This window comes from Oncorhynchus kisutch, linkage group LG11 (assembly GCF_002021735.2).
Source record: "Oncorhynchus kisutch isolate 150728-3 linkage group LG11, Okis_V2, whole genome shotgun sequence".
NCBI classification, from domain to species: domain Eukaryota; kingdom Metazoa; phylum Chordata; class Actinopteri; order Salmoniformes; family Salmonidae; genus Oncorhynchus; species Oncorhynchus kisutch.
Genome location: NC_034184.2, coordinates 34511279 through 34532714, shown reverse-complemented (window position 1 = coordinate 34532714; position 21436 = coordinate 34511279). Strand labels below are relative to the sequence as shown.

The 21436-nt window shown below is 43.8% G+C and overlaps 1 protein-coding gene across 2 annotated transcripts in view; it reads left to right on the top strand.

The window, feature by feature from the left end:
• The window catches only part of LOC109899740 (protein FAM53B), a 43842-nt gene that overhangs the window by 9545 nt on the left and 12861 nt on the right, over positions 1–21436 (top strand). For both annotated transcript variants that reach the window (XM_020495219.2, XM_020495220.2), the window contains exons 2-4: positions 15457–15714; positions 16412–16466; positions 18508–19352. In XM_020495219.2, the coding sequence (XP_020350808.1) occupies positions 15634–15714; positions 16412–16466; positions 18508–19352 (981 nt within the window). In that variant the 5' untranslated portion in view covers positions 15457–15633. The remainder of the gene's footprint in view (positions 1–15456; positions 15715–16411; positions 16467–18507; positions 19353–21436) is intronic.

Sequence of the window (21436 nt, the reverse complement as noted above, 5' to 3'; positions counted from 1 at the left end):
CACAGAGACCGGCTGGTGAGAAAAAAGGAGCCATTCTGGCATACACCAGAGCAACCCCCCCCCCAACCCCCTGTCCCCTGTCAATGATAAGATGCGGTTTCAATTGAACAGCATTTTCAGAAGGGAAGCATTTTTTTAAAGCCCTGAGGCACATCGCCACATCTTTCTGTTTGTGTTTTAAATGTCTTCTTTGTATTTTCATATTTACCACTGATTGGTGAGAGGCCTTATGTTGAGATGGACAAAGAAAGGAGACTACTGAAGACTGTTGGGTTCAATGTAGTTATATTTCCTTGTGGACCGAACCTGAGAGAGATGAATGACGGTGTTTCTGTCTAGACTTTCAATGAATGCACGTCCCCAAAAAGTGTGTACGTTGACATCCCATACATTGACTTTGGCTAAAAGAGAACTCCTGTCTGCATGGTGTAAAGTTTCCAGTGATGTTCTTGCACTGCATTCTCCAGGGACGGACTGGGACAAGAATTCCGCACTGGCATTTTGTACACACCGGCCCACATCACTGTGCATGCCACCAACTTGATAACCCCCCCCCCAATTTTTTTTTTTTAGGGTTTGGCACTATCCAGATTTTCATATCGTCATACCGTCCTTCTGTCATTCCGGGATTTATGGTATTACTGGCTTAGTATACAAAGGGATGCCAAAAATTGCACAAGTAATACTGAATTTCCTCGGAGGCTGCTAGCTAAATATGCTAATGGACGCTAACCAAAAGAAACTAATTGCAAAGACAGGAAATCCAACTCATAAAGTTATACAGTACCAGTCAAAAGTTTGGACATGCCTACTCATTCCAGGGTTTTTCTTTATTTTTTACTATTTTCTACATTGTAAAATAATAGTGACGACATCAACACTATGAAATAACACACATGGAATTATGTAGTAACCAAAAAAGTGTTAAACACATCAAAATATATTGTAGAGTTTAGATTCTTCAAAGTAGCCACCCTTTGCCTTGATGACAGCTTTGCACACTCTTGGCATTCTCTCAACCAGCTTCACCTGGAATGCTTTTCCAACAGTCTTGAAGGAAAAGCACTTGTTGGTTGCTTTTCCTTCACTCTGCGGTCCAACTCATCCCATACCATCTCAATTGGGTTGAGGTCAGGTAATTGCCTTGGTAACCATGCTGGTTAAGTGTGCCTTGAATTCTAAATAAATCACAGACAGTGTCACCAGCAAGCACCATCACACCTCCTCCTCCATGCTTCATGGTGGGAACCACACATGCAGAGATCACCCGTTCACCTACTCTGTGTCTCACAAAGACACCAAAAATGTCAAATCAGACCAAAGGACAGATTTCCACCAGTCTCTTTTTATTATTGGTGTCCTTTTAGTACTGGATTCTTTGCCGAAATTCGACCATGAAGGCCTGATTCACTCAGTCTCCTCTGAACAGTTGGTATTAAGATGTGTCTGTTACTTGAACTCTGTGAAGCATTTATTTGGGCTGAAATTTCTGAGGCTGCTAACTCTAATGAACTTATCCTCTGAAGAAGAGGTAACCCTGAGTCTTTTCCTGTGGCGGTCCTCATGAGAGCCAGTTTCATCATAGCGCTTGATGGTTTTTGCGACTGCACTTGAAGAAACTTTCAAAGTTCTTGAAATGTTCTGGATTGACTAACCTTCATGTGTTAAAGTAATGATGAACTGTCATTTTTCTTTACTTATTTGAGCTGTTCTTGCCATAATATGGAATTTTACCAAATAGGGCTATCTTCTGTATACCACCACAACCTAGTCACAACACAACTGATTGGCTCAAACGCATTAAGAAGGAAAGAAATTCCACAAATTAACTTTTAACATGGCACACCTGTTAATTGAAATGCATTCTAGGTGACTACCTCATGAAGCTGGTTGAGTTATGCCAAGAGTGAGCAAAGCTGTCATCAAGGCAAAGGATGGCTACTTTGAAGAATCTCAAATATAAAATATATTTTGATTTGTTTAACGCTTTTTTGGTTACTGCATGATTCCATATGTGTTTTTTCATAGTTTTGATGTCTTTATTATTATTCTACAAAGTAGAAAATAGTACAAATAAAGAATACCCTTGCATGAGTAGGTGTGTCCAAACTTTTGACTGTATGAGCTACCAAATGTAATATGAGTTTGGACATTTACAAGTGAATGTGAACGAGAGACGTTGTGCAAATGAACAAAGTTTTGATGCAAGCTTGCCTGAAGGAAGAATAGTACTGGCTCTGGAGCAGCATGTGTCAACACTTTGTCTTTGTGGAGTCTGGAGTCGCTAGGGCAACGGGCCTTCCTGCTCTGCTCAGAGAAGATGGGGGAGGAGCAGAACGGAGAGGAGAAAAAAACACAAGGAATTTTGTGTTTCAGTTATACTTCTCCACTCGGATGAAAATTCACGAACTGGCACTCTATCAGCAGACAGCTCTCTGATACCCACACAAAGTTGTGACCTTCCTCTCTCCGACAGGGACAAGGGGACAAACGTCCAAATCTGTGTTTTTTCCCGCAATTGCATTTTGAAATGTAATCCGATCAGAATGCATTTTTCTCTCAAGAACATGAGGGGAGAGGAGAGTGGTCCGCTCATCACAGCAGCATGCCCCAGCAAAACAGACACATGGGCAGGGCAGACACTTTCATTACAGGAATCATGAGAATAATGCACCTTACTGTTTGGAAAAATCCATGACTCCCAAGTGGCGCTGCGATCTAAGGCACCGCATCTCAATGCTAGTGGCGTCACTACAGACCCTGGTTAGATTCCAGGCTGTATCACAACTGGTTGTGATTGGGAGTCCGATAGGGTGGCGCACAATTGGCCCGGCATCGTCCAGGTTCGGGGTTTGGCTGGGGTAGGCCACCATTGGAAATAAGAATTTGTCTTCACTGACTTGCCTTGTTAAATAAAGGTAAAGAAATATATATTGGCTGTCGAACTGATAACAAGTCGGAGCAGGACTCTGCTGATGCCGTGTTTTGAATGTGAGTTTGCGTGACCTCAGCCTATCAGAAAACCAGGCCGGTCCATTTTGGTAGGGTGCCGACCGTTGCCCACTGATCAGCCAAAGGCTCATTATAGATTAGTATAACTGAAAAATTGCTTAATATCATATTTAAAAATAAAACAAATCTTAGCAGGCCCATAGGCCTGTGTGTGTGTCAATTTCGACCAGCCCACCCAACTAAAAAATGGTTCAGCCCGTCTGGCATTTGCCAGAATTGCCAGATAGCCAATCCGCCCCTGACCTAATCTTGGGCTCCTGTTTTTATCTTGTCAAAGTTAAACCACAGACCTCGTGTCTGGATGATTTCTCTCTTTGTGTGTGTGTGTCACGGGCAACCACCTCTTAATCATACACCCTGAATTCCTTATCGACATTTGAAGTAACCTCATGTTTTGCTTTCTTTTGTTATTCACTATCATAAGTCTATAATGAATGGTGAAAGACTCATTCTTCTGTTTATTTTCCACCTTCTCCTTTCCTCCTTTTCTTATCAACACCGCATATCTCCTGTCGGAGTCATTTAAGGTTCGGTTAGACTTTCTGTTGATTCTGTCTAAAATGTAATCCCTCAATTATACACTCCTAAAAAAAGAAATAGAAAGTTTCCGAGTGATGTGAAAACAACCAAATTCAACGTATTAGGAAGCAGATCTTGTTTTCCATGCTAGTGCTGAAGCAGTGGCCTTCCTGCACTTTACAGTTTTTCACAGTATTTGCCATTGTATTTCACAGTTTCTCTGCCAATAAGTTTAGACTCACATAATTGTGAAGATTAATGAGTTAAAGGAAATCATGTTTTTTCCATCCCAGTTGTGTTCATAACGGTAGCTAAATTAGGGTCGGTGTGTTTTGGCAATCTCTTTGCACTACACCTTCATCTTTTACATTATGTGAACGATAATGTCTCTCATTAAAGCCACAGAAGTTCAAGGCCGACCGCTGTGCCGTAGGTTTTGTTTGTAGAAAAAAGGATTCCCCCTAAGGGGAAAATGGCAATCTTCGTGAATTTAAATAAACATTTTCAACACAGTCATGGTACCAATAATTGCTTCTGTTACACCAGAATAATGTCCTTGAACTGATTATTTTAAAATTGCACACAGAAGACGTTATAAGGATAAGTAGCGAATGGCAGCCTGCAGTACCCCGGTCGGCCTCCAACTTCAGATACTCAATGAGAGGGGGCAGCACTAAGCTAGCCTGCAACGTCTTCTCCTGGTGTAACTCAAACTGTGCATCTTATGTCTACATAAATCTCCCACATGAGAGGCCATCTTAACTGACTTCTTTGGCTTCAAATACGCTATTGAGTCTTCACATAGGAACATCACGTTACCGATGGCTTTGTCCATTCATATATATATAGTCATGGGCACAGACATTGACCCGTTTTTTCCCAACCCTGGATCCACCCACACTCACACACATACACATTAATACATACAAACACACACACACACAGCTCTCAAGACAAGAAAGTAACAGATGGATGTTTGGTTGAATGGGTAAGGCTCACCTTTCTCATGAATGAGTGGATGTCTTGACTCAATGGAATGCCCATAATTGTCCGTCACCCTCCACCCCAACACTCCCCCATTCCCACACCATTCATCGACTATGCTCCCCCATACGAGACCTGCAGTGTTATCAAATCAAATTGTATTGGTCACATACACATGGTTAGCAGATGTTAATGCGAGGGTAACAAAATGCTTCTGCTTCTAGTTCTGACAGTGCAGTAATATCTAACAAGTAATCTAACAATTCCCCAACAACTACCCAATACACACAAATCTAAATGGGTGAATGAGAATATGTCAATGTAAATATATGTATGAGCGGTGGCCGAGCGGCAGAGGCAAGGTGCAATAGATGGTATAAAATACAGTATATACTAAGATATGAGTAATGTAAAATATGTAAACATTATTTAAAGTGGCGTTGTTTAAATTTACTAGTGATCCATTTATTAAAGTGGCCAGCGATTGGGTCTCAATGTAGGCAGCAGCCTCTGAGTTAGTGATTGATGTTTAGCAGTCTGATGGCCTTGAGATAGAAGCTGTTTTTCAGTCTCTCGGTCCCAGCTTTGATTCACCTGTACTGACCTCGCCTTCTGGATGGTAGCAGTGTGAACAGGCAGTGGTTGTTGTACTTGATGATCTTTTTGGCCTTCCTGTGACATTGGGTGCTGTAGATGTACTGGAGGGCTGGTAGTTTGCCCCCAGTGATGCGTTGTGCAGACCACACTACCCTGTAACTAGCTTGGAGGGGACAGCTACCCAAGACATGCAATATGGGATTGGAAGTGACTGTCTGTATAACATCACCTATTTACACACCATACTGTAGGAGTGGTCCCCTTCCTTAGCCTTTATGGATTCCTGTGAGGTGGATTAATCATGATGGTCTGCTCTGGAAGCTCTCATGTAACGAATCCCTGGTGGATAAGGGCCTGATTTAATGTACATAGAGCAGCCTGTCTGGGGTAATGGGAGAAACCATATACTGAGGGAGGGGGGTGAGAGAGGAGGTAATTAGTAGGATACCTGATGTGTGGAGAGCCCTGGCTGGCATACAATGGTTTTTCCAGAGGCCAAGGGGGGCCCTGGCCTAATCCTTCTTAATAACAGTCTCCAATCCCTGGACCAACCCAGTTCAGTTTTGTGCTACAGATTAGGAAGAAGTGGTCCTAAATCATCTTTGAAGAGTGTATAATCATTACTGCTCATTAGGGCTGGCACAATTACCATATAACCGTGTAACCAAAATTGTTTTGTTTTTATTTCACCTTTATTTAACTAGGTAGGCCAGTTGAGAACAAGTTCTCATTTACAACATGGATGATAAAATAACCGTAAACATTTAATTTTTTGGGGGGGGTGGGGGTGGAACAAACAGCTGACTGAAACGTCCGTGGCATTCGTGTGGTTGAGTGATTAAGAAATCATAGGCCCCTGGGCCCAGGGGCGTCAGTCCCGGTAAGCCCCTGCATTAAACCGGCCCTGTATGTCGCTAGTTTTAAAATGGCAACAAAGCAGCGGTATTGTAATCGACACACACTTAGACCTCCGGTGTGTACGTGTGTGTTTGCCTACGTGTGTGTTTGCCTACGTGTGTGTGTGTGTTTGTTTGACATGTCAGCGCCCTGGAAACCTTTTTCAAGAAAGGTGTGTCTTCTCTGTTTTGTTTTTCTGTTTGTCACAGGACTGGGTTGTCATGGTCACTGCTCTTCTTTCAGAGAAAAATAAATGAATGTACTTTAAAACTGCTCATAGAGATAAAGTCCGTTTTTATTTGTGTAGAAGCTCATGGTCACTGTTGTTAAAGAAATGTAATTTAGAATTGACTTGGAAGGCCAAAATCAACCGCATTTACTGCACATCAAATCAGATGTTGTCAAGTAAAAAGCTGAATGAATGAGAGCTGTTCTCACCAGGTTCCTGTTGCATGATGGGGTGGTGTTTGGGACAAAGTGTCCAGCTAATGGCTGCTGGGCTGATGGTCCGAGGGCGGCTTGGTATGCAGTGACCTCTCCAGACCCGTTTTACGACCTCATCCTCAACACGAGAAAGGGCTGACCCAGCATTAACTCTTCATGCTCACACAGACGCTACTTGAGACTTTCACAAGAGAATGGTAGCTCTCCTTCTCTCCCAGTGGGCCTGAAAACACCACCTGATGAGGAAGAATCATTTTTGTAACACCTTTTAAGCCACTATGACATAGTATAGTCAATAGTGTGTCTTTTGTCATTAAATCTCCCGACATACTTTATATATATATGAGAGAGAGAGAGAATTTTAAAACACAATACAACCACACATGTGGATAATGCATTTACAATCATCGAGGATGACACAAAAAAGTTAGGCAACTTGTTTCCATTGTGGTCCTCTTAAATGGTAAAAAAAAAAGTACAATCTTCAACATAGTAGGCCTAGGCTCCACAGTAGACCTAGCCTACTAGCTATACTTTGGTTGCACATATAACACAAAACAAAGGACAGGATAACATTGTCGTAGCCCAGGGGTACTCAACTCTTACCCTATGACAGGGTTCCCAACTGGCGACCCACGGGTGATTTTATTTGGCCCTCAAAGTAATGAGCAAAAAATATATACATATAGATTTTAATTTTAATTGTTGGACATAAAAGACTGTAAAAACACCATCAAATCAGCTCCAACAGATTTTAATTTGGAAATCTGTTTCCACGCACAATAGAGAGATATGTGATCGTATGCAGATGTAAGCAAGGTTTGAAATTATGATGTTTTAGTCAAATATTATATCTGTTTGGGCTTTTAGTGGTCAATTTACTATATACAAATGATTTGTAATTATATTCCAGCCCCCTGCCCATCCGCTCAAGAAAGAAATCGTCCCACGGCTGAATCTAGTTGATGATCCCTGACTTTCGAGGTCCGGAGCCAGCTGGTTTTCTGTTTTACCTGATAATTAATTGCACACACCTGGTGTCCCAGGTCTAAATCCCTGATTGAAAAAATGCAGTGGAACTGGCTTTGAGGTCCATTACATAGATCTATTTGTTATTTTTCTTTGACTCACCCTCTCATCAACCCCAAGTTGCAGAGTTCATTGATGCGATGTGTTTGTTTATTTAAACATAACTGATCAAAGCTGTGACACTAGATGCGCTCCTCACAAGTTTACCGTAACCACATCCAATCAGTGATGGACACTAAACACTGTGCCACAGAACCTTACAGTGCCCCATGTCCCCCCAGGTGCCCATTCATGTGCCTGTGCAGAATCAGCCTGGGCATGGTGCCATTACCAGTACTGCCCTTTCAAATCCTTCTCAGTAATCGACCATTGAGAGCCAAGGGGCCTGTGCCCAGACCCAACTTCTATAATGAAGAAAAATCTGGTTAGAATTACTGTTAGGTACAGTACATCCCCTATGGAATTGGATCATATTTAGGTTTTTTTCCTTTTGGGATATACAAATCTAATTATTATTGACATTTAATATGATCCCTTTTTGGGCCTAAACTTGAATTGGAGCCAAAGAGTCTGCCATCTGCTGCAGTATAATTTACTCAGATATTAAACATGATTTAACAAGCATGGAACCATGGTTAAAATGTTACACGAGGCAACCTTAAGTTGAAGATGAACCACAGAAATGTGCCAATGTAGAACTACTAGGGTTTTTGAGATTCCTCAAGTTTATTAAGCGAATAAAGGAGAAGGGGGTAGCTGGTGCCTAATATGGCGATCGGAGTGTGGGCGAGTGGGTGAGTGGGTATGTCAAAAGGAAAGTAGTGGGTGTGTGGAAAGGAGTGGGTGTGTCAAAAGCACTTTGCTATATGTTCGAATGGTTTGATTAAGCTGGGGTTCTTTGTTCCTTACCATGCACCTACTGTATATTGAGCTACCATACCGTAGGTTGCTAACCTACTCGAAATAGGTAGACGGCAGGTAGCCTAGCGGTTAAAAGCGTTGGGCCAGTCGCTCTGGATAAGAGCGTCAACTAAATTACTAAAGTGTAAATAAAATAATGGGAGGAACTAAATTGTCAAGTTAGTTACCGTCGGTGACATGACCATGATCATATTTTAACTTGCACAATCAAGTTCGACTTTAAATTAATTCCCCATAGCCAGCAACTTTCTTAGTGCAAGGTTGCATGTTCAGATCTCATCACGGCTAACTTTGCAACTACTTACTATTACTACTTACTACTTACTTACCATGAGTAGGAAGCACCTCAGGTTGGCAGGCAAGTCAATACAGCACTGGTCGCCGGCTAATTGACTCGTCGTGCAGCCCAATCAGCCACGCAAAACGATTTGTTGAGTGGCAACAAATCTGCTCAATTAGCTCATTCACTTTCCATATAACCACTCCTTTCAACACACCCACTCGCCCATATTCCGGTCACCATATTGGGCTATAGCTACCCATACTTGAAATAAAATGTGAGCATTGACCAGTAGGCCCAATGTGGCCAACATAAGTCCTCCTAAGTCCCAAGGTGTCCTAGTTCTGCATCATGTGGAATTGGATCACATGGCTCCAGAAGGTAATTATCATTGTGTTTTCCCTCTCCCATGACCACTTGTTGAAACCTAGGCTACACACATGCCCCCTCTAGACTCATAAGGCCTAGTCCTGCTCTGCCACCCCCTCTAGCCACAGGAGGCTCAGTCCTGCTCTGCCACCCCCTCTAGCCTCACGAGGCCCAGTCCTGCTCCGCTACCCCCTCTAGCCTCACGAGGCCCAGTCCTGCTTCGCCACCCCCTCTAGCCTCACGAGGCCCAGTCCTGCTCCGCCACCCCCTCTAGCCTCACGAGGCCCAGTCCTGCTCCGCCACCCCCTCTAACATCAAAAGGCCCAATCCTACTCCTCTGACTCCCAGGGATACATGGAGATAATGGGAATCATATGCTGGCAGTGGGCCTGCATGGGCTGGGCTGGCCCACATTAAACATTAGGAGGCTACATGCCGTCATGGGGCCAGAGAGGAGAGCAGAGCCATTGGTCTCTTTGGCCCCTGTGGGTGGAAGACAGCCTCTGGGACCCGTGAAGCCCTCCTTATGTCACCTCCTTTGTTACCCCACAGTTGGCAAGCACAATACCCCTTTCTTTGTCATGTAGTGTATCAATGCAATCTCACCGTCCAGTACTTTCTATCCTCTCCAACTGGCCCCATAATTTTTTTAATTATCAACCCTTACATTTTCTCTCTAACATATCTTATGGATAACCCAGAGTGGTCATGGGGTTAGCTGAGGAGCTCTGAAGGCTGTGGTAGCTGTGTCTGTTGGCCCACAGTAGAATCTGAAAGTAGACAATAGGCTGTTGATTGGAGGAACAGGCCTGGCCCTCTCTAATCAGCTGTTTTACAGCGTGTGGTCGGGACAACCCCAAGGTCACTGCAGTGATTGCTATTCTTGATAAAGCCAAGCTCTGTCTGTCTGGGGGATTCAACTATACTGTTTTGGATTAGCTCCCTAGTGTTGTGAGTTAAACATTTTGTAGAGGAGGACTCAGTCCATACTACAGAGTGAGCCTGTGGTGTGCTCTGTATGTGGTGTCCAAGCCCAGTGTGCTGTATGTGTTTAGGCCCGTCTCTATCAGGGCCCTGCTGCCTGCCAAACAGACACACATTATGAGCAATCCTGCTGTCCTCCTCGCCCTGCCCCTGGGGACACACTGTTGTGGTTTGATAGAAAAAGGTCGAGCTTGGCGTGCTCAACACACGTGTGCCCACGTCAAATCAAAATCAAGTCAAACTTTATTTGTCACATGCGCCGAATACAACAAGTGTAAACCTTACCATAAACCTTACTTACTTAGGCCCCTAACCAACAGTGATGTTCAAGAAGAGTTAAGAAAATATTGACCAAATAAACTAAAGTAAAAAATAAAATAAAATACAAAAATAATAAAAAGTAACACAATAACATAAAAATAACGAGGCTATACAGGGTGTACTGGTACCGAGTTAGTGTGCGGGGGTACAGGTTAGTTGAGGTAATTTGTACATGTAGGTAGGGATGGATTGACTATGCATAGATAATAAACAACGAGTAGCAGCAGTGTACAAAACAAATGGGGGGGGGGACAGTCTATGACTTGGGTGACTGGATTCTTTGGCAATTTTATGGGCTTTCCTCTGACACCGCCTAGATAGCAGGAAGCTTTGCCCGAGTGATGTACTGGGCCGTACGCACTACCCTCTGTAGAGCCTTACGGTCAGATGCCGAGCAGTTGCCATACCATGTGGGGATGCAACTGGTCAGGATGCTCTCAATGGTGCAGCTGAATAACTTTTTGAGGATCTGGGGACTCATGCCAAATCTGTTCATTCTCCTGAGGGGGAAAAGGTTTTGTCATGCCCTCTTCACGACTGTCTTGGTGTGTTTGGACGATGATAGTTTGTTGGTGATGTGGACACCAAGGAACTTGAAACTCTCGACCCGCTCCACTATAGCCCCGGTGATGTTAATGGGGGCCTGTTCAGCCGCCTTCTCCTGTAGTCCACGATCAGCTCCTTTGTCTTGCTCACATTGAGGGAGAGGTTGTTGTTCTGGCACCACACTGCCAGTTCTCTGACCTCCTCCCTATAGGCTGTCTCATCATTGTTGGTGATCAGGCCTACCACTCTCGCCAGCAAACTTAATGATGGTGTTGGAGTCATGTTTGGTCACGCAGTCATGGGTGAACAGGGAGTACAGGAGGGGACCAAGTACACACCCCTGAGGGGCCCCAGTGTTCAGGATCAGCGTGACAGACGTGTTGTTGCCTACCCTTACCACCTAGGGGCGGCCCGTCAGGAAGTCCAGGATCCAGTTGCAGAGGGAGGTGTTTAGTCCCAGGATCCTTAGCTTAGTGATATAGCTTTTTGGGCAATACGGTGTTGAACGCTGACCTATAGTCAATGAACAGCATTCTCCCATAGGTGTTCCTTTTGTCCAGGTGAAAAAGGGCAGTATGGTGTGTGATTGAGATTGCGTCATCTGAACTGTTGGGGCGGTATGCAAATTGGAGTGGGTCTAGGGTATCCAGGAGGATGCTGTTGATGTGAACCTTGACCAGCTTTACAAAGCACTTCATTGCTACCAACGTGAGTGCTATGGGGCGGTAATAATTTAGGCAGGTTACCTTCCCTTCCTTGGGCACAGGAACTATGGTGGTCTTCTTAACTTCTTGCGTCGAGCAATCCCATATCCGGGAGCGTAATCATAGCCTCAAGCTCATTACCATAACGCAACGTTAACTATTCATGAAAATCGCAAATGAAATGCATGAAAATCGCAAATGAAATGAAATAAATATATTGGCTCACAAGCTTAGCCTTTTGTTAACAACACTGTCATCTCAGATTTTCAAAATATGCTTTTCAACCATAGCTACACAAGCATTTGTGTAAGGGTATTGATAGCTAGCATAGCATTAAGCCTAGCATTCAGCAGGCAACATTTTCACAAAAACAAGAAAAGCATTCAAATAAAATAATTTACCTTTGAAGAACTTTGGATGTTTTCAATGAGGAGACTCAGTTAGATAGCAAATGTTCAGTTTTTCCAAAAAGATTATTTGTGTAGGAGAAATCGCTCCGTTTTGTTCATCACGTCTGGCTAAGAAAAAAATACGAAAATTCAGTCATTACAACGCCTAGCTTTTTTCAAAATTAACTCCATAATATCGACAGAAACATGGCAAACGTTGTTTAGAATCAATCCTCAAGGTGTTTTTCACATATCTCTTCGATGATAAATCATTCGTGGCAGTTTGGTTTCTCCTCTGAACCAAATGGAAAAATGCACGCAGCTGGAGATTACGCAATAATTCTCAGGACACCAAGAGGGCACCTGGTAATGTAGTCTCTTATGGTCAATCTTCCAATGATATGCCTACAAATACGTCACAATGCTGCAGACACCTTGGGGAAACGACGGAAAGTGTAGGCTCATTCCTGGCGCATTCACAGCCATATAAGGAGACTTTGGAACACAGCGCCTTCAAAATCTGGGACATTTCCTGTTTGAAATGTCATCTTGGTTTCGCCTGTAGCATCAGTTCTGTGGCACTCACAGATAATATCTTTGCAGTTTTGAAAACGTCAGAGTGTTTTCTTTCCAAAGCTGTCAATTATACCAACGTGTTATATTATTATACCAATTATACCATTTAATCAATTATACCATTTAGTCAATTATACCATAGCACTCACGTTGGTACACCTGCATTGCTTGCTGTTTGGGGTTTTAGGCTGGGTTTCTGTACAGCACTTTGAGATATCAGCTGATGTACGAAGGGCTATATAAATAAATTTGATTTGATTTGATATGCATAGTCGGGCATCTTTTCGTGACAAAAAGTTTTTTTATCCAAAAATTAAAAGAGCGCCCCCTATATCGAAGAAGTTAAAACATGTAGGCATTACAGACTCGGTTAGGGAGAGGTTGAAAATGTCAGTGAAGACACTTGCCAGTTGGTCTGCGCATGCTTTGAGTACACATCCTGGTAATCCGTCTGGCCCTGAGGCTTTGTGAATGTTGACCTGTTTAAAGGTCTTGCTCACATCGGCTACCGAGAGCGTTATCACACAGTCTTGTGCATGCTTCAGTGTTGTTTGCGTCGAAGCGAGCATAAAAGGCATTTAGCTCGTCTGGTAGGCTCGCTTCTAGAGGTCGGCCGATTATTATTTTTCAACGCCAATACCGATACCGAATATTGGAGGACCAAAAAAAGCAGATACCGATTAATCAGCCGATTTATTTATATATATATTTGTAATAATGACAATTACAACAATACTGAATGAACAAGGAACACTTTTATTTTAACTCAATAAAATCAATTTAGTCTCAAATAAATAATGAAACATGTTCAATTTGGTTTAAATAATGCAAAAACAAAGTGTTGCAAAACACAATACTCCATAATGACAAAGTGAAAACAGGTTTTCAGACAATTTTGCAAATGTATAAAAATGTCACAAACCCTAAACACACAGCCAAGACAACGCAGGAGTGGCTTCGGGACAAGTCTCTGAATGTCCTTGAGTGGCCCAGCCAGAGCCCGGACTTTAACCCAATCAAACATCTCTGGAGAGACCTGAAAACATTTTTTATAAAAACATTTATTTAACCTTTATTTAACTAGGCAAGTCAATTAAAAACAAATTGTTATTTACATTTGCAAAAAGTTCTAAAAAACGGTTTTTGCTTTGTCATTATGGGGTATTGTTTGTAGATTGATGAGGGGGGGGGATAATTGAATACATTTTAGAATAAGTCAGTAACGTAACAAAATGTGGAAAAAGTCAAGGGGTCTGAATACTTTCCGAATGCATACAGTTGAAGTCGGAAGTTTACATACACTTAGGTTGGAGTCATTAAAACAAATTTTTCAACCACTTGTTAACAAACTATAGTTTTAGCAAGTCAGTTAGGACATCTACTTTGTGCATGAAACAAGTAATTTTTCCAACAATTGTTTACAGACAGATTATTTCACTTAGAATTGACCGTATCACAATTCCAGTGGGTCAGACGTTTACATGCACTAAGTTGACTGTGCCTTTAAACAGCTTGGACAATTCCAGAAAATAATGTCATGGATTTAGAAGCTTCTGAGGCTAATTGACATCATTTGAGTCAATTGGAGGTGTACCTATTTCAAGGCTTACCTTCAAATTCAGTGCCTTTTTGCTTGACATCATGGGAAAATCAAAAGAAATCAGCCAAGACCTCCACAAGTCTGCTTCATCCTTGGGAGCAATTTCCAAATGCCTGAAGGTACCACGTTCATCTGTACAAACAATAGTATGCAAATATAAACACCATGGGACCACACAGCCGTTCTACCGCTCAGGAAGGAGACGCATTCTGTCTCCTAGAGATGAACGTACTTTGGTGCGAAAAGTGCAAATCAATCCCAGAACAACAGCAAAGAACCTTGTGAAGATGCTGGAGGAAACGGGTACAAAAAGTATCTATATCTACAGTAAAACAAGTCTTATATCGACATAACCTGAAAGGCTGCTCAGCAAGAAAGAAGCTACTACTCCAAAACTGCCATAAAAAAGCTAGACTACGGTTTGCAACTGCACATGGGGACAAAGACCGTACTTTTTGGAGAAATGTCCTCTTGTCTCGTGAAACAAAAATATATCTGTTTGGCCATAATGACCATCGTTATGTTTGGAGGAAAAAGGGGGAGGCTTGCAAGCCGAAGAACATCCCGACCGTGAAGCACGGGGGTGGCAGAATCATGTTGTGGGAGTGCTTTGCTGCAGGAGGGACTGCACTTCACAAAATAGATGGCATCATGAGGGAGGAAAATGTGGGTATATTGAAGCAACATCTCAAGACATCAGTCAGGAAGTTAAAGCTTGGTCGCAAATGGGTCTTCCAAATGGACAATGACCCCATACTTCCAAAGTTGTGTCAAAATGGCTTAAGGACAACAAAGTCAAGGTATTGGAGTGGCCATCACAAAGCCCTGACCTCAATCCTATCGAAAATGTGTGGGCTAAACTGAAAAAGTGTGTGCGAGCAAGGAGGCCTACAAACCTGACTCAGGAACACCAGCTCTGTCAGGAGGAATGGGACAAAATTCACCCAACTTATTGTGGCAAGCTTGTGTAAGAATATCTGAAACGTTTGACCCAAGTGAAACAATTTAAAGGCAATGCTACCAAATATTAATTGAGTGTATGTAAACTTCTGACCCAATGGGAATGTGATGAAAGAAATTAAAGCTGAAATAAATCATTCTCTCTACTATTATTCTAACATTTCACATTCTTAAAATAAAGTGTTGATCCTAACTGACCTATGCCAGGAAATTTTGAAAAGCAATTGTGAAAAACGGTATTTTGCTAAGGTGTATGTAAACTTCCAACTTCAACTGTATGTGTGTGTGCTCACCACATCTCTCTTTCTGTCTGTTGTTGCACAGGGATGGCTGAAGAGTGAGAGACGCTCCCCTAACACCCGAGGACATTCTGCCGATGGAAGGTGGTCATCTGCCCATCCAACCTGCCCAAAAGACTGTCTCCCCTCCACCCTCAACTAAGATGGCTTCCCATGGCCTTCTCCTGCACTGGAATGGACTGGATCAGAGCTGCACCCTACCATGGTGATCATATTCTCAAAAACACTGGAAAAGAAGAAGGGTGTCGATGATGTAAGGTCCAAAGACACTGAATTGCTGCTGGTGAGTAAAACTCTGCTAGACCTATAACTAAAGCACTGTAACAAGTACCTTACAGGTGCGTCTCTCTCTCAACTGACCTTGGAAACATGAGACTTGGGCTCTCTGTTGGCTTCTCTACAATACATCCTATTGTATTTTTTGGCAGGGTGCTCGCCATCAAGGTCTTAAATTCAATTATATGATCTCTAGGTTGGCCCTTCTCAATAAATGGTATATTATTCTACCTCAGCAGTCGATGACATACAAGGGCTGCTTTTCAAATCAAGCAATTTGGGTGAAAAGGCTTCAACTGAAATTAAGCCCATGTGGGTAGTTGTACCTCTTTATAGCCCCCAGTGTGTACTGTAAGGTGTCTAGTAGTGCTGTCATGACACTGTTTTGTTGTGACGTTGAACCTAAGGTGTCTCCCAGCGATGTTAATGACTCCCTTTGCCCCATTTCTCTATGAGCTTGACTGCACCACCCTGTTTGTTCTCCTTTCTGAATTGTTCTGTACGTTCTAGGACAAACAGGGATTGTGTGTGTGTGTGTGTGTGTGTGTGTGTGTGTGTGTGTGTGTGTGTGTGTGTGTGTGTGTGTGTGTGTGTGTGTGTGTGAGATGCTTGGAGAGTTATGTATGGACATGTTTAGAGTCTGATAAATGAGCCTAGTCTAAGCCATGTCCTCTGTCTGTTTCCCTCCATCTGTCCATCGACAGCGTAAGCGCGGCACCATGAGCAGAGGGACTACCCTCTTCTCCTGTGGCACTGTGGGTGAGTGCATCCATCCCTCAGACTAAGGCCTTTGCTCTGTTATCCTCACCATTTTACGTTTCTTACCGTCTTGTATCAGGCTTTATTTTCATTTTCTTTGTGTTGTTCACCAGCTTTATGTCTTGTTATAACCTCCCCTCCCCTTTTAACTATTTCTGCTGATCCCCTTCTGTCACTCTCTTTCTGTCTCACTTCTCTCTTTTACCATCTGTCTCTCGCCTCCCTCTCATGCCCAGTGTGCACCTGCCTTCACAATGAGCTGTGCACTGCACTCATTGGACTCAAAAGTAATGGAGTGTTGTGTGGCCTTTGTCAATGATTTCCTTGGCTCAGCGAATATCACACTCCTTACCCCCCCACCCCCATGTTAAAAGACAAGCTACTGTAAATAAGCGTTCCTTTGGACAGCCCCGTCATCTGTCCCATGTACCGGAGAGGGGTACTGTAGATACTGTATCTGTTACAGCTGACATAAGACATTGTATGCTGTTAAATGGCCTTTGCTGGGATTGCAGTCCTTTGCAGAACACATTTTTCCACTGGGCGAGGTTATTTCTTTTAGATGCTTTCTCCTATTGTCATTTTGTATTTTTGACATTCTTGTCAGGTCATGTCGTAGCCCCCGTCCATTGTTCTTTGGGACTGAAACAAAGACTTCCGCCCACCAAAGAGAGGGCAAAAATGGAGAGAAGCATTTGAAGGGATGGATTTGGACAGAGATGAGCCCCTGGTTGCCAATTGGGAATCAACAGAGATCTGTGCTAGCTTTGAGATCAGTAGCGGCTACATTAGCCAGAACCAGTGTGGTGTTTTGCCCACTGGACTGTCATATTCTTCCTTTGTGCCTGTGATGAATAATGTTGGCATATTCATTTGTCAAGTTCTGTCTGAATTTAAACCAATCAAGTCAGGCTGCATTTCTGTCCTTGTTGGAGGAAGCCACCCACCCGGACTAAGACACATTCCCCAGTCAGAGGACTTTTGGAAGTTCTCCTTCAGTCTAAACTTGTCTTCACTTAACTTTTCAGTTGGAGAAACCCCCATCAACAGTAAAACAAGTGGCACAACATTGTCCGGTTCATAGACCTGAAAGTCAGTGTTTGTTATGTGACTGGTACTGTTTTTGGCCAAACACCACCGTGCCACTGTTGCCCTTAGGCCTCCTCGTGCCAATTTTTGTTAACTAAGCATTCTGTGACAACTGTAGTGCTATATAAAAAATGTGATTAATTCATGACGTATGTTGTCATTTGACATGTACATGTCTAGTAGAGGCTGCCAGGTTGCTTGTAGAATCTTGTAAAACCAATAAGCTCAGACTATTTCCCTGCCAGCCATAATTCAACTGTTGATCTAGAGCTAGCAGCTCTGTTTCAGATAATGTACTGTCAAGAAGTGCAGCTTGGGTTGAACCAATCCCCTGTCTATAGCTAGCTGTTTTTTACTATCCTGTCTTAAACCACCTTTACTGAGAATCTAGACCTTGAGTGATGTGCTCCATCTCTCTCTATTAGAGTTCCTACAGATGTGGCGATACTCACCAGGATACACTTTACTGTCTAACTAACCAAGAGTTGCTACTGCTTACTGTCTATTGCTTACTGTCTAAGTGTGCATGTGCATGCACGTGTGATTATTTACTGGGTTGGTCATCCTAACGCGAAGCCCAACTCGCATACGGGAAGAAGATGCACATTGAACCTCACCCTGGAAGCTTTGCCCTGCTTTCCCTGTCGTTTATTGTTTCACTTAAAGCTGTACTTTATCTTGACATAGCCTCTGTAGAGGAGATAAAGTGGGATTTCCAAAACTCCATGAGATGGCAAATAGTAGCTTATGTTGCCAGAGGGGGAGAAGTAATATAGGAGGAACATAGTATTGATTTCAAATTAGGCCCCTGATACAAGCTTCCCATTTGTTATGTCCTGATTTATATTCCCACTTCAAAATGACATTATGTCAAATTAGATGATATATAAAGTATAAAACATAACATAACGTGTGTGTGTTCATGTATTTATTGTGTGTCCTTGTGTTCCAGAGGCAGACAGGTGGCTAGACCTGCGCAGAGGCTGTGCCGTCCAGCCAGGGACCCCCTGCCAGTCCGGCGCCAGTCTGGAGAGCCTGTGGGACGTTCTGCCCGATGAGTGTCAGCGGAGTAGCCGGGTCTGGGGCCGTGAGGTGGGCACCGCCACCGCCATCACCAGCCTAATTCGAGACCTCAACCTGGGCGATGCCAAGCTGGCAGCCACCCAGTCCATGGCCCTCGCCACCTCCACCTCAGCCGCCACGGCGCCCCCTAGCAAGCGCCAGTGCCGCTCACTCTCACTGTCCTTCTCCGAAGCGTTTGGGAGCTGCAAGTCGTCATGGAGACCCCAGGGGTCGCGAGTGTGGACGGCGGTGGAGAAGAGGAGGTGCCACAGCGGGGGGAGTGTACAGCGCTGCTCTGGAGGAAGTGGAATAGGAGGTGGTGGGGGGGTTCATTTTCCTGCCATCCAGCGGAGCTCCAGTTTCAGCCTGCCATCCCGCTCCAACAACCCCACAGAAGGCACCCTGGAGCTTCCCTGCTTCAACCAGCACCTGCCTCTTCACCCCCTGTTCACTGCCTCCCCTACCTCCCCCTCCTACCACCACTCTCTCAGGCCCCTCTCCTTGTCCCATGAGCAGATCAGCCTGCCAGACCAACCCAGAGAGGGGGCCAGCTCACCGGACTGCAACCCACAGCTTGGGAGACGTGCTGGGCAGACAGCAGGGAGGACTGGGGGGCTGTCGCGGAGCAAGTCCCAGCCCTGCGTCCTGAACGATAAGAAGATCGGTATGAAGCGCAGGAGACCAGAGGATGCTCAGGAACCACGACCCTCCCTGGACCTGGCCAAGATGACCCAGGTTAGTAACCGTGGACACACACACACCCTTCAATAGTCTGCCAAGAGTGTCTGGCAATGCCAAATTACTGAAAGGCAACTTTAGATCAAACCATATTAGTGGAATCTGATTATCTTATGATGACTAAGACATTTCACAGAGCTTAATCGGTATTTTCTCATCTTGATTAAGAGTAGATCAAATGAAGATCTTACGAAGGGCATATATCACACCACACAAGTTGAAAAACATGAAACAAAGCCTTTCAGACTTGTTGGGATGGCTGTGGTGAGGTCGGTACACTAATGCATCTGCAAATATCCAGCTGTCAAAAGATTCTGGACTGAGTTAGTTGATATGTTGTCTGAAATCTTGAATGTATGTTTCCCACTGTTTCCTGTAGTGTACCTACTAGGGAGTAGGGTAAGATCCAACCTAGAACCACACTATGCATCATTACTCTGACCCAACTATCAGTCAAACGGACAATACTTAGGAATTGGAAAATGTGTAAACCTCAGTGTTTCAGAATGGACACTTGATTAAAGGACTTCTTGGAATATGGAACGAGCAGCCTTCAAGACTATGACAATGGACTAGATGGTCTCTGGGACACTATCAGAACACATGTAAACCGTAGAACAGGGGTATTCAACTCTTACCCTACGAGGTCCGGAGCCTACTGGTTTTCTTGTTCTACCTGATAATTAATTGCACCCAACCTTGTGTCCCAGGTCTAAATCAGTCCCTGATTAGAGGGGAACAGTGAAACAACGCAGTGGAACTGGCTCCGAGGTCCAGAGATGAGTTTGAAGGCCATAGAACATAACCTAAATAAATCAAGTTGTATACAGCATGTGTGCTGGTCCTGATGACTGTGTGTGCGCTTGCTTCCATGCCCGCCCGGGTGTCCATTGGTTCTTCCCGTCCTTGGGAAATCCCTTTGGGAAGGGGGCGGGGGCATCACCCTGCCGGCAGTTCGGAGGGGGTGGGGGTGATGCACCCACTGATGAGAGCAGCCGTTTGTATTAAGACACCTTAACTCAAGTTTTGTGTACTATAAAAGAAAAAATATATATATAGCTCAACTTTCATCCAAGTCTTTAAACTCCTTAATACCTTTAATAACCTGAATACATAAGGTTAGACCAGGCCAAACAAAATGACCAACAAAGGAATACTTCTGTTCAGAGGTGGGGAACGTTCAAGAGCTCTTCAAACATAATTTGGCTTCCTTCTTTGTGTCTGATCTGGGGGATTAAATCAGGCTGTATTAAGTTTTTCTGGGTCGATGGTTTGTAGTGTGGAGGGTAATTGTTTTCAAGTCTCCCCTTTGGAAAATGCCGTTAACTAAGGAGCATTCCTTGTGTTTGGTCATGCTTCGCACTGCCATGCTCTAGCACACTTGGCTCCGGTTATCATTTCATTGATTCTGTTGGGTAAACACACGATGCAAATGTTGAACCCGCACAGTCAATTTCCCTCTTCCTCCCTCCCTTCATCACTCTATCCCTCCCTCCAGTGGTTGACTGTGGGGGAGGGAGATTTGATTAATGATCAGGCTATTTAGTCACACAGGTTTTTATTTTTAGCTGGATCACATTATGCCTGGCCTGGAGGAGGCTTGTTTGTGCTTGTGGAGTGCCAGAGGAAGTCGTGGAACTGCTCTGAGATTACTACATGATGGCTTCATGTAGAATGGATGGATAGGATCATGGATACAGTCTAAATTTGTACATGAATCAGATGGTGAATGCAGCCAATTATGATGATACAGCACTATATGCAGTCCCACTCTTAACTTTCCTACAGTGACACCACACTGGCTCACTTAGCTCTATCCCTCTGAAGAAGGCATCTCCCTTGAGAATGTGCTGAGATAGCACAGTTTGGAATTAAATCCAGCACATATAGGGCTCCTCCAGGACTAGCACAGTGTAAACACTGATGTAGCTAGCTGATATCATTACTTTGTGCCTCTCCTTCCTCCTCAACCCTGCCAGGGTTGGATCAACAAGTGTTCAGTAATGGAGCCTAGCATGTTTCCTGTGTCCATGCCAGCCACTAAAACCAAGGGCATTTTCGTTATCCGCACCAGTTACCTC